At 39.6% G+C, this 12,000-nt stretch overlaps 1 protein-coding gene across 4 annotated transcripts in view; it reads left to right on the top strand.

Annotated features, from left to right (window-relative positions):
• PDS5A (PDS5 cohesin associated factor A) overlaps nt 1-10,462 on the top strand; it is a 118,762-nt gene extending 108,300 nt beyond the window's left edge. For all 4 annotated transcript variants that reach the window (XM_066387386.1, XM_066387389.1, XM_066387388.1 and 1 more), the window contains exons 32-33: nt 2,640-2,992; nt 9,787-10,462. In XM_066387386.1, the coding sequence (XP_066243483.1) occupies nt 2,640-2,992; nt 9,787-9,790 (357 nt within the window). In that variant the 3' untranslated portion in view covers nt 9,791-10,462. The remainder of the gene's footprint in view (nt 1-2,639; nt 2,993-9,786) is intronic.
• Nucleotides 10,463-12,000: the final 1,538 nt, after the last annotated feature.

Below are 12,000 nucleotides of genomic sequence, written 5' to 3'. Positions count from 1 at the left end.
TTTTCTGAAGCTGGAAACGGGGAGAGACAGTCAGACAGACTCCCGCATGCGCCCGACCGGGATCCACCCGGCACGCCCACCAGGGGTGACGCTCTGCCCAGCAGGGGGCGATGCTCTGCCCAGCAGGGGTGTTGCTCTGCCGCGACCAGAGCCACTCCAGCACCTGGGGCAGAGGCCAAGGAGCCATCCCCAGCGCCTGGGCCATCCTTGCTCCAATGGAGCCCCAGCTGCGGGAGGGGAAGAGAGAGACAGAGTGGAAGGAGGGGGGGGTGGAGAAGCAAATGGGCGCCTCTCCTATGTGCCCTGGCCAGGAATCAAACCCGGGTCCTCCGCGCGCCAGGCCGACGCTCCACCGCTGAGCCAACCGGCCAGGGCCTTTTCTATCATTTTTAAAATAGATTTTCAATTTCTTGTTTTCTCTCACCTCCTTCTGGCACTCCCATGATGCAAATGCTGGTATGCAAATGTCCAAGGGGCTCCTTCCATTATCCTCAACTTTTTTGGATTTTTTTTCCCTGTTCTATTTTTTGCTTCCTTATATTCCAAATCATTGATTTAATTTTTGGCTTCATCTACTCTGTGATTTCCTGGGAATTATTCTTCATTTCAATTAGTGTATCCTTCATTTCTGACTGCTTTTTTATGTTTTCCATGTCCCTTTTTATGCTGTGGAAGTTCTGAAATTCAGTTGCTCTTCCCTTAAGCTTATTGAGCATCTTTATAATCAGTGTTTTGAACTTTGCATTTAGTGAATTGTCCCCATTTTGTTTAGTTCTTTTCCTGGAGTTTTGCTCTGTTCTTCAATTTAAGAGATGTTTGTTTCCTCTTTTTGGCAGCCTCCCTGCATTGGTTTGTATGTATTAGGTAGAAGACCTGCCTCATCTCTGGACTTGGTAGAGTGGCTTTGTGTAGTAGTTGTTCTGTAGGGTCCAGTGGCACAGCCTCACCATTCACCAGAGTGGGCCCTCTAGGTGTGGCCACCACCACCTCCACCACTGTGTAGGCTGTGTACACCCTCCTGTGGGAGTTGAGCCTTGACTGCTGTTGGCACATCAATGGGAGGGATATACCCCCAGAGTGAGTGATCACCTTAAAGGGCTAGCTGTGACCACTATGCGGGTCAGCTGTGCAGAGGCCCACCCACAGTGCAGGACTTCGCTTCAGCCCAGCTTTGGTGCTCAGTGAGTCCGCCCCTTGAGTTTATTGCTTGTGGAGGTGGTTGGGTAGTGCGTCAATGTGGTCTATAGTTGTCCACCAGGTGTGCTGGCTCTGGGACCTCCTGGGAGGTGCAAGTAGGTCAAGGTCAGCCACCACCTGTGTTTTGCCCAGGGCTACCCGTCATGAGCAATGTGCAAATGGCTGCTTCTTGTGCTATGCAAGGGCAAGCTGTGAACCAAAGCCGGCCTCCACCAGTGCCGAGCCTGGGCAACTTAATGAGAGGTATATATGGGGCATGCCAAGGCCCAATGCTGCTTGTTTGAGAGATTTTAGGAAAGTCTGAAGCATGAGCCAAGACAGATCATTCATATAGAAAAGCCACTGGAAACAGCTTGGGTGGGCCTGCAAATTGGTGGAGTGGGATCTCAGGAAGCCTCTAATATTTTCTTCCCTAATCATTCTGAAAAGATTTTTTTTTTTTTTTTTTGTGGCAGAGACAGGGAGAGGGACAGACAGGAAGGGAGAGAGACGAGAAACATCAATTCTTTGTTGCAGTTCCTTACTTTTTCATTGATTGCTTTCTCATATGTGCCTTGACCGCGGGCCTTCAGCAGACCAAGTGACCCCTTGCTTGAGCCAGCGACCTTGGGCTCAAGCTGGTGAGCCTTGCTCAAACCAGATGAGCCCACGCTCAAGCTGACGACCTCGGGGTCTCGAGCCTGGGTCCTCCACATCCCAGTATGACGCTCTATCCACTGCCACCACCTGGTCAGGCTGAAAAGATTTTCTGATGGAAATGAAGGTTACTTTATTAATTGAAAAGATACAGTCCAGTTTTTTGGATGATGATATGTTCCTTTGTTTCCCTTGAATCAATTATAATTTTAACAATTAAAATTATAATTGATTCCTAAATACTATTCATATAAAGGTCACTTTCATTCTGAAAACTATTGTTCCTCCTAAAGCCCATTATGTCTGTTATATTAATGTGGGATTTATTACTTTAAGCATTTTAGATATATGTAATATATATGCTAAACTACAAGGAGAAAAAAGAAAATGTTTAGAAAAAGTAGGTTAATGATACAGTAAGAAGAGACAGATTTGAATGAGTGGAGTGAAAAATTAAAAGAACTTCATGTTGTAAAACTGTAAAGGTTATTATAATTAGATTCATCATAGAGAAAAATAGCACATTGAAGTATGAAAACATGTTCCTCTCTCTTGAAAAGTGATAAATTTGAAGCATACTATCAATAAAAAGGATCTTTTCAATGAGAATGGTGTGACAGCAAAACTAAATGGATATTATCTATTTCATATATACTTCCTGTGCATTTTTAATAAGCATTTGAGTATTGTATGTGTCCAGCACCATGGTAGACACCACATTCAAATCATGCTCAAAATCCTTATTTCTAGTACAGATTTTTGTTATTTAAAGATTTTGTGTTCATAGAATTGTTTTGCACTCTTAGGAAATGAATTCTGATCAGGCCACCCAGGGCAACATCAGCAGTGACCGAGGAAAGAAAAGAACAGTGACAGCAGCTGGGGCAGAAAATATCCAACAAAAAACTGATGAGAAAGTAGATGAATCAGGACCACCTGCCGCTTCAAAGCCTAGGAGAGGACGACGACCCAAGTCTGAATCTCAGGGCAATGCAACCAAAAATGATGACACAAGTAAACCTCTTAGCAAGGGAAGAAAGAGAGCTGCCGTCAGTCAGGAGAGCCCTGGGGGTTTGGAAGCAGGTAATGCCAAAGCACCCAAGCTGCAAGATGTAGCCAAAAAGGCAGCACCAGCAGAGAGACAAATTGACTTACAAAGGTAAGTACATTATTCTTTCTGATCTTTTAATTTAGATATTTTGTGTTATACTCAGTATGTGTCACTCACCCCCAAATACACATTTAGTAGTGAAAACTGCCCTTGGCTTACCTCAGTAGGTTACAATGGCATCTGTTTTGATTTCATAATCTCTAGGATATCTAATTAAAGAAAGATTTCCTTTTTTCCTTTGGTTAATTTTTAATTAGGCTATAGTATTTTGATATTTCTATTTATTCGCAAGAACAGTATAATCTTTTGCTTGGTGTCCATCACATACCTGCACAGGGTTTATTTAAAAAAAATGGCGGCCACCTATAGGATATAAAGGTCCCAGAATAGAGAAGGTAGTAGTCTTAAAATATGAAAAAGGTATATTCCTACTCTTTAAATCCTCTTGTTAGAGTTAATTTTTTTTTTTTTTTCCCGAAGCTGGAAACGGGGAGGCAGTCAGACAGACTCCCACATGCGCCCGACCGGGATCCACCCGGCATGCCCACCAGGGGGTGATGCTATGCCCATCTGGGGCGTTGCTCTGCCGCAATCAGAGCCATTCTAGCGCCTGAGGCAGAGGCCATGGAGCCATCCTCAGTGCCTGGGCAAACTTTGCTCCAGTGGAGCCTTGGCTGCAGGAGAGGAAGAGAGAGACAGAGAGGAAGGAGAGGGGGAGGGGTGGAGAAGCAGATGGGCGCTTCTCCTGTGTGCCCTGGCCAGGAATCGAACCCAGGACTCCTGCATGCCAGGCCAACGCTCTACCACTGAGCCAACCGGCCAGGGCCTAGAGTTAATTTTTAATATAAATCAACAATTTACTTTGCCCCACCTGCCCCATTAAAACAACTCAAGACCTGCTCATCTTTGATCATTCTTGGGCTGGAATTTCAGACTTTCCACAGTTTAACAGTGGGGCCCCAGCTGAAGATCTAAGAGTTGGTTCCTTCCATACTTGGCCTATTATTTGAATTTAGCCCTACCCCTCTCTTTTTTCCTTGTGCACCTGTAACCTAGCTCATCTCCTCCTGAATTTTAACTCCATAAGACGCACGGGCATTTTCCCTTTCACTTTGGGGGGGGGATGCATTTTATGGAGCTTAAAATGTGGTAGATTGTAAGCATCTGAGTTTTAGAAAAGAGCCAGGATTTCTCATCTCAGGATATCCCTCCACCCTGCTTCAGTGTTTTTATAAAGTACAGTATTGCCGAGGTATGTGTGTTTTTGTAAGCACATATTTAAAATTATCATTTATGAAATTCTGAAGTTTGGGACTATTAAAGTTTCTTATATTTTAAGTGTCTCTGGCCACCTTTTACACCATCTCATAACAGCAGATTCAGGCCCAAAACTGATCTAAACAATAGATGTTTCTCCTACTAACTTCCAGATTTATAGACTAATAAGAGTAGTAATAAAAGCCGATATTGGGAGCAAAATTACTACTGTTCTCCTCAAACCTGTAACTTTTACCTGGAACAACATACTTAACTCAGCTTCCTTTTCTTCATCAGCACTACAGTATGATAGCAGTTTCCTCAAAAAATGCTCTTTAAAAAAAAATGCTCTAAGATTACAGTATTTTCCGCTCCATAACACACACCTGACCATAAGACACACCTAGGGTTTTAAGGAGGAAAAATAGAAAAAAAATATTCTGAACCAAATTGTGTGTTAAAATACTTAATAAAATACCATATTTTTTGCTCCATAAGACACACGGGCATTTTCACCTCCACTTGGTGGGGGGGGAGTGTGTCTTAGCGAAAAATGTGGTAAATGAACCAATAAATAAAGTACCTTACATAGAATAAATGCTCAGTAAATTATTATAACCATTGTTTTGAATTTTAGTTGCTTTACCCCTTAGTACACTTTCCAGTTACAAAAAAGTTGAACTTTTTTTTGGGGGGGGGGATTGTTAGACTTGTCATAAGGGTTTCTAGAATTCTAGTCATTCCCCACCTACACTAAATACATAGTATAGCCTGACCAAGCGGTCACGCAGTGGATAGAGTGTCGGACTGGGATGCGGAAGACCCAGGTTCGAGACCCTGAGGTTGCCAGCTTGAGCGTGGGTTCATCTGATTTGAGTAAAAGCTCACCAGCTTGGACCCAAGGTCGCTGGCTTGAGCAAGGGGTTACTCGGTCTGCTGAAGTCCCACGGTCAAGGCACATAAGAGAAAGCAATCAATGAACAACTAAGGTGTCACAACAAAAAACTGATGATTGATGCTTCTCGTCTCTCTCTGTTCCTGTCTGTCTGTCCCTGTCTATCCCTCTCTCTGACTTACTCTCTGTCTCTGTAAAAAAAAAAAAAAAAAAATAGCATTGGTAATCACACAGAGGCCACCTGAGCCACCTGCCCTTACCACTCCTTAGTTGACTCTTTGCCATTTAACCAAAATACCCAGGTGTACATACTTCAGTAGTAACCAGACCTTGTCTCTGAATCAGGGTATTGTAAAACCCACTGTCTTACTTTTAGCTATACCATATGCCCCAACATCATTAAATGAGCATTACATGCCAAAGACTAGTTTTGGTTAAAAATGGCATTGAGGCCCTGGCTGAAGGCTCAATGGATAGAGCATCAGCCCAGTGTATGGACATTCTGGATTCAATTCATGGTCAGGGCACACAGGAGGAGTGACCATCTGCTTCTCTTCTGCCTCCCCCGCCTTCTCTTCCCCTTCCCCTCCTGCAGCCAGTGGCTCGATTGGTTCAAGCGTGGCACCAGGTGCTGAAGATAGCTCCGATGGAGCGCATCAGCCTCAGGCACTAAAAATAGCTCAGTACACTAAAAATTCCTCAGTACTCGAACACTGGCCCAAGATGGGGCACATGCTTAACTGCCTATCTCCTCCTCTTGCCTTAAAAAAAAATTTGCTAAAATGATAAATTTTGTTATATATATTTTATTTCAGTAAAAATATTGCTACATAAGAATAACAGCTAACAGCTCTGGCTGGTGACACAGTGGATAGAGTATTTTTCCAGAGCACTGAGGTCACCGGTCAACTCTATGCTCACTGGCTCAATCCTGGGGTTGTCAATCCTGGGGTCGATGGCTTGATCCCAAAGGCACTAGCTAAACCCCTGTGCTCACTGTTCGAACCCTGGTCAGGGCATTATGGGAAGCAATCAATGGCACAACTAAGTGGAACAACAAGTTGCTGCTTCTCTCTTTCTCCCCCTTACCACTTCCTTTAAAAAAAATTTTTTTTTAAAAGTATTGTAATAATAGCTAACGCCCTGGCCAGATAGCTCACTTGGTTAGAGCATTGTCCTGATGCACAAAGGTTGTGGGTTCAATCCCCAGTCACGGCACATACAGGCACAGATCAATGTTTCTCTCTCTCATTTTCTCTCTTTCTAAAAATCAGTCAGTAAATTCTTTTTGTAATAAATAATAGCTAACATTAATACAGTGCTTATTATGAGCAAGGTCCAATTGTAAGCATTTTGTTAAACTATTAAGTCCTTAAAACATCTCTATGTGGATAAGTATTATCATTATCCCAGCTTGCAAAAAGGAGGAAACCCAGGCATAGACAGTCCATCTAGCTTTTAGTGCCTTTGCTTAAATAGCGGAGCCAGAATTAAACCCAGAGTGTCACTCTGAAATTTGTAGCTACCATACTATACGGGGATAGACAGAAGTAGGGTTACAGTTGTTTGTATGGAAAAAAGACATGCAGGTTATGATTATTAAAATAGTTTTGTTAACTCAAAAGAATGTCACAAGTGCAACTGTAAACCCACTTTTGCCCGCCCCTGAATATTGTACTTTTAAAGTAAAATTAAGTTTTAATTCTACAGGCCCTACACATGCACAAAAAACCTAGTATATAGAGGATGCTTTGACAATACTTACTTGCATATTGTAAGTAGCTAATGTACTTTATTATATGTTATAGTTCCCAAGAGTAGAATATATTTGCATAGAGTTAATTTTTGTAACTATCAAGTTAAAAGCTAGTTTATTTAAAATAATCACAGGTTAAAGTAGACCAGCTATAGTCATATTTTTTAACATCTTTCAGAGTACATACAGACAAAAGCCACTTCTGTCTGTTCCTTTTTACATTATTCTTCACACCTTTCACTTAATTTCTCAGTTCCCAGAGAAATGGTCAGTTCCTGCTGTGGTCACATCTGTTTCCACAGTAACATTTGCAAAGAACCTCTCCTCCTGACATTACCCTAATCTTCTTACTACATATTGTGTGATTATTAAAATTTTATTATTAAGTAATTAATGAAAACATTTTGAGACCCTAGTATATGCCAGCCATGGCCAAGATGCCTTGTTACGTCCTTGACTCCTTCAGCCCCGTGATGCAGAACTCGATAAACCATAGCCTCTGGAGGAGTCAGTGCCTCACTGTCACAGAATTCCTCTAGAATTCCCTCTAAAATTCCTCTGACAACACTAGGAAAATAATAATTACTTTTAGTATGATTCCTAATTATATGTAGTATATTTTATTTACTGACTCAAGGATGCATATTTTATTCCACCAAAACATGGATATATGTATAAATTACTAACATAGATTTTACTTCTTAATTGGGAGTTGATACAAGCATTTTGTCAAATAGAATTTTTTAGCTCCATTTGGGTGTTTACAGTAAATAAACACTTATCTATTTACTGTGTGTGATGTTCCAATAAATGTTCCTATTTATATGTTGGGCTGCATTTGGTATTCCTTGAATTCACTCTTCACATTTACTAAAATCAGCCATGTGTATAGTATGGTCAGGAAACAGTATTTGAACAACTGGACAATAATATTGGTTTTCTAAGTTTTGGATGAAAGATTGATAATCATTTAAGTTGTTTAGTTCACCTGCTGTTTTTCCTTTATGTTTTTGAGCTGTTATCCAAATGGCAAACATTTTGCATTAAAAATGCATTTTTATAGGTCTGCTATTCTTGAGCATGTTTTGCTTACACTTGAAGGCCAAATACCTCAACACCAATAGAGAAACAGTCATTAAAGTTGGGATTTCTGGTGGAATTGTAAATTTAAAAGAAATTATTTATAGGATATAACAGACTACAGTTTTCTCATCTTTGGATTATTATGTTTTGCTTTAGCAGGCTTAATGTTGGGAGTATTCAGAAATCTTGGAATTTTTGTTCTTAATTTTAAGCAAACAATTTCTTGATCTGTGCTTATTTGTATATTGAGAACGTTTTCTCACATCACATGGATTCATAACTTTAAATAGAATTTATTTATTTATTTTTGTGGCAGAGACAGAGTCAGAGAGAGGGATAAATAGGGACATACAGACAGGAAGGGAGAGAGAGGAGAAGTATCAATTCTTCGTTGCGGCTCCTTAGTTGTTCATTGATTGATTTCTCATATGTGCCTTGACGGGGGGGGGGGGGGGGGGGGGGCTACAGCAGACTGAGTGACCCCTTCCTTGCTCAAGCCAGCTACCTTGCATTCAAGGTGATGAGCCTTTCTCAAACCAGATGAGCCCGCGCGCTCAATCTGGCAACCTCGGGGTCTTGAACCTGGGTCCTCCACATCCTAGTCCGACACTCTATCCACTGCGCCACCGCCTGGTCAGGCATAACTTAAAATTAAAGTAACCCCTCAGTGTGTATCATCATGTATTAAACAACCATATATTAGTTTGGTATGAATACTCTTTCAGTAACAAGTGAATTTTTATCAAAATAATATGAAATTTTTCAGAATACAAGTGCTCGGAAGTGATGGTGTTTCACTTTGGGACATAGACTCAAGTCCAGGAAATTCTTGCAGTGAGCTGGATCATTTAAAAGTCTGTGAGAGCAGCCAGGAAGATACCGAGGACTCAGAGCTAGTAAAGGAAAGCTTCCTGAAGGTGCAGCAGGCAGCTTGTAGAGGATTCTTTGATATATTATTAAACTTGTTTTATATATTATAACAAGTTAATTTAATCTCTGTAAGAATCTTAATTACCTAGTCCTTTTTTTAAAGCATTGTTTATTTTTATGATATCTATATGTAGTGTTGGGGTTTGGCAATATAAGTAAACAACTCCCTTATTTTTCTCTCCCAAGTTTGAAATTGTTGAGAAGGAGACACAGGCTTCATACTGATATGGCTGATTTTAAATGTGGAATAACATAGGCCAGGTGGCTACTAATGCCTTGCCCTTAAGTTGAACAACCTCAGGCTACCCAGAATCACCTTCTGGAGTAAAAGAGAACAAATGTGATGAGGACACACCCTGCATGTTCAGTTCCTCCCCTGGCTCCCTTACCTACTTCATGGGTTAGAGAGAAGAGACCAAGACCATATCCCACTCCTTCATGCTTCCAAAGATCAGAATCTCCCTCTCTAGTAGTGGGGGAGTCCTCGAATTTCTTAAGCTAAGTTTTCCTCCTTGATTTTTTTAGTACACTAAAATGTATTTGCCCAGTTCAGAAATCAGAACTTACTCTGCTCCTTATCAATTAATTCTGCCATAATATCCTGTAATTTTTCTTTCATAATATCACTTTGAAAGTATTATTTAAAATGACAATTATTTCAAATAATAGCTTTAGTTTTATTGTTGTAAGCATATTAGGCATTGGGTAGCAGCACTTAATGGTTGAAAATAAAAAAAAAAATTCATTGGCATTTTGTTTTTATATAGTTTAGGGAAAGATTCCTTAAACCAAGTCAAGTCTCAAGTGAAAAAGGAAAAAAAAAATTCAGATTTTAGCTAATAACTATAGAAATGAAATCATTTTGGTTTTAACTGTTTACAGATTTTCTAACTTGTCATCTCTTCTACTCCTATCCCCAAGGTAAAAAGAAAACTCATTTGCAAAGGGAGAAAATGAAGGCCAAACAGAAGCAGCTTGAGCTTCTGCAAAAACTTGGATTCAAAATATCCCTGAACAGAAAATGAAGTCAACTTCAGAACACACACTTTCTGCCTTGAAACTGAAAGAAACTTATTTTTCACACGACCACAAGTCCTCTGATGGAAGTGTACAGCAGAAACTCTTGAGAGGCTAAAAGCAACTCTGTTCTACCCTCCCCCAGACTTTTCTTCCGAAAAGTCAATAATTAAGCAAATTGCTTAACACTTGGTTCCAGTTCCTGCATATCTGGAGTTTAAAGGCATAAATACCCAATGAATTTCCATGCTGCAATTTTTATTTTAAAGAAAGTAACAGGATGTCCTTACACTGACACTGAAAATCCATCAGTTTTAGAGCCAGGAATTCCCATGTTACACAAGAAAAAGTAGAAGTCTACTGAATTAATTTTTTAGAAGAAAAGAGATCAGATGAAATATTTGTTTTTCCTTTTGGAAACTTTTATGTATAATTCTTTCTGCCTGCCTACTTTTCTGCAAAAATGAGATGTACAGATTTCAGTTCCCTGCTATGAAAAGTGATGTGGTGGCAATTTTATAAATGTTGCTTTCTGATTTTTATCAGAGTGAGAAAATAATTAAAATTATTATTGATTTCATATCACTTCATATTTTGATTTCCCCTCCACTTTAGTTTAATATAATTTGCAATAAATGTACATATTGTTGTTTCATAAAGCATATCATTTTAAAATGGTTTTTACTCCTCTGATTATGTTGAAATATTTGGAACTTTAAAGGAGTAAAGACTGTCCAGCATTTGGTTTTATAATGTTTGTCACCAGATTTTTATTGATGTAAAAAACAGTCATTTTTTAAAAATAGTTGGACTTGGGCAGCTTTGTAAGGAAAGTTGGAGGTGTTTAGGATTGCTATCAATTCTCAGCATTGTGCTATTGGGAAGTAAGTGTTTTTGCTTTTGTCTGCCAAGCTGGGCTCAGTTTTTATGTTTATTTTAGAAGACAAATGTTGCATCAATATATTGTTTCTTGGCATCGTTCAGCATAGGTAATGTGTGCACTTCTGTGTACACATAATCATATTTAAGTTTTTTGCATAAAATAAATGCTTCTAGATGTCATATGGTAGTCTTTTTTAATCTTTTTATCATAAGTTTTCTTGTGAAATTTTTTATGTGAAAGGGCTAAAGTCATAAAAAACATGATTACAGTCAACTCTGCATTATCTATAAAATAGTAACTGTGCCTCAGGTTTTGAATTTTGCAGTAATCATAAACTTTAGATAATGAAGGCATATTATAACAGGTAACTGAGGAGACACTTAAAATTTGTCCTTTCTCACGCTCAGAGTTACAGCCTTTCCCCCCTTCTCCACTTTGGCTCCTTCCCAAAGCCCTTGCTGTATGTGTTTACTCAGTTTCCTTACGCATCCCTAGCGTGAGTCAGAGGATGTAAACAGTGTCTGCATTATAACTTGGTCTTGATAGGCTGTAGTCTACGTGGGATGTAAAATAAGCAGTGAATGTGAGCTGTGTCCAAAAAGGATGATTATGTTAAATGTGAGATTTACTGGTAGTAAATGTCACTGACAGTCTGTCTCATAGATAAATTGAGTTGGCTGTCTATTGACTGAGTGAAAGATGGGTAATTCTTTTAAATATGCATGTACACACATTTAGCTACAGATGATGGTTAGGGAACAATGGATACCAGTGATAGAAAAATATCTTAAAAGGACAGAAAAAGTCCTACTCTTCCTTAATGCCTCTTTTTATAACCCTTTAGAAGTATAATATTGCCTCCAACATGCTGAAAAAAAATATCTATGCATAAGCATCAGAGAAGTCCCTCAAGCAATCAGTGGGTATGCTCTATTTAGAAAGATTTTAAGGTTCTCTTAGCATCAGACAACTTGATTCTTGATGCCTTGAATTTGTCACCAATGAAAAGCACACTGGTAGGGACCTTGTTTCTCTCTTAACTCCTTTTGTTTAATTACTCAGCATCACAGCTGACTACTGGATTACTAGTGTTGTCATATTAAACATAATGTAGCACAGGGGTTGGGAACCTATGGCTTGTGAGCCAGATGTGGCTCTTTTGGTGGCTGCATCTGGCTCGCAAATCTTTAATAAAAAAATAATAACATTAAAAATATAAAACATTCTAATCTATT

The sequence above is a fragment of the Saccopteryx leptura genome, chromosome 5, assembly GCF_036850995.1.
Source record: "Saccopteryx leptura isolate mSacLep1 chromosome 5, mSacLep1_pri_phased_curated, whole genome shotgun sequence".
NCBI lineage: Eukaryota > Metazoa > Chordata > Mammalia > Chiroptera > Emballonuridae > Saccopteryx > Saccopteryx leptura.
The sequence above is the reverse complement of the archived record's forward strand: the minus strand, read 5'-3'. Positions and strand labels throughout refer to the sequence as shown.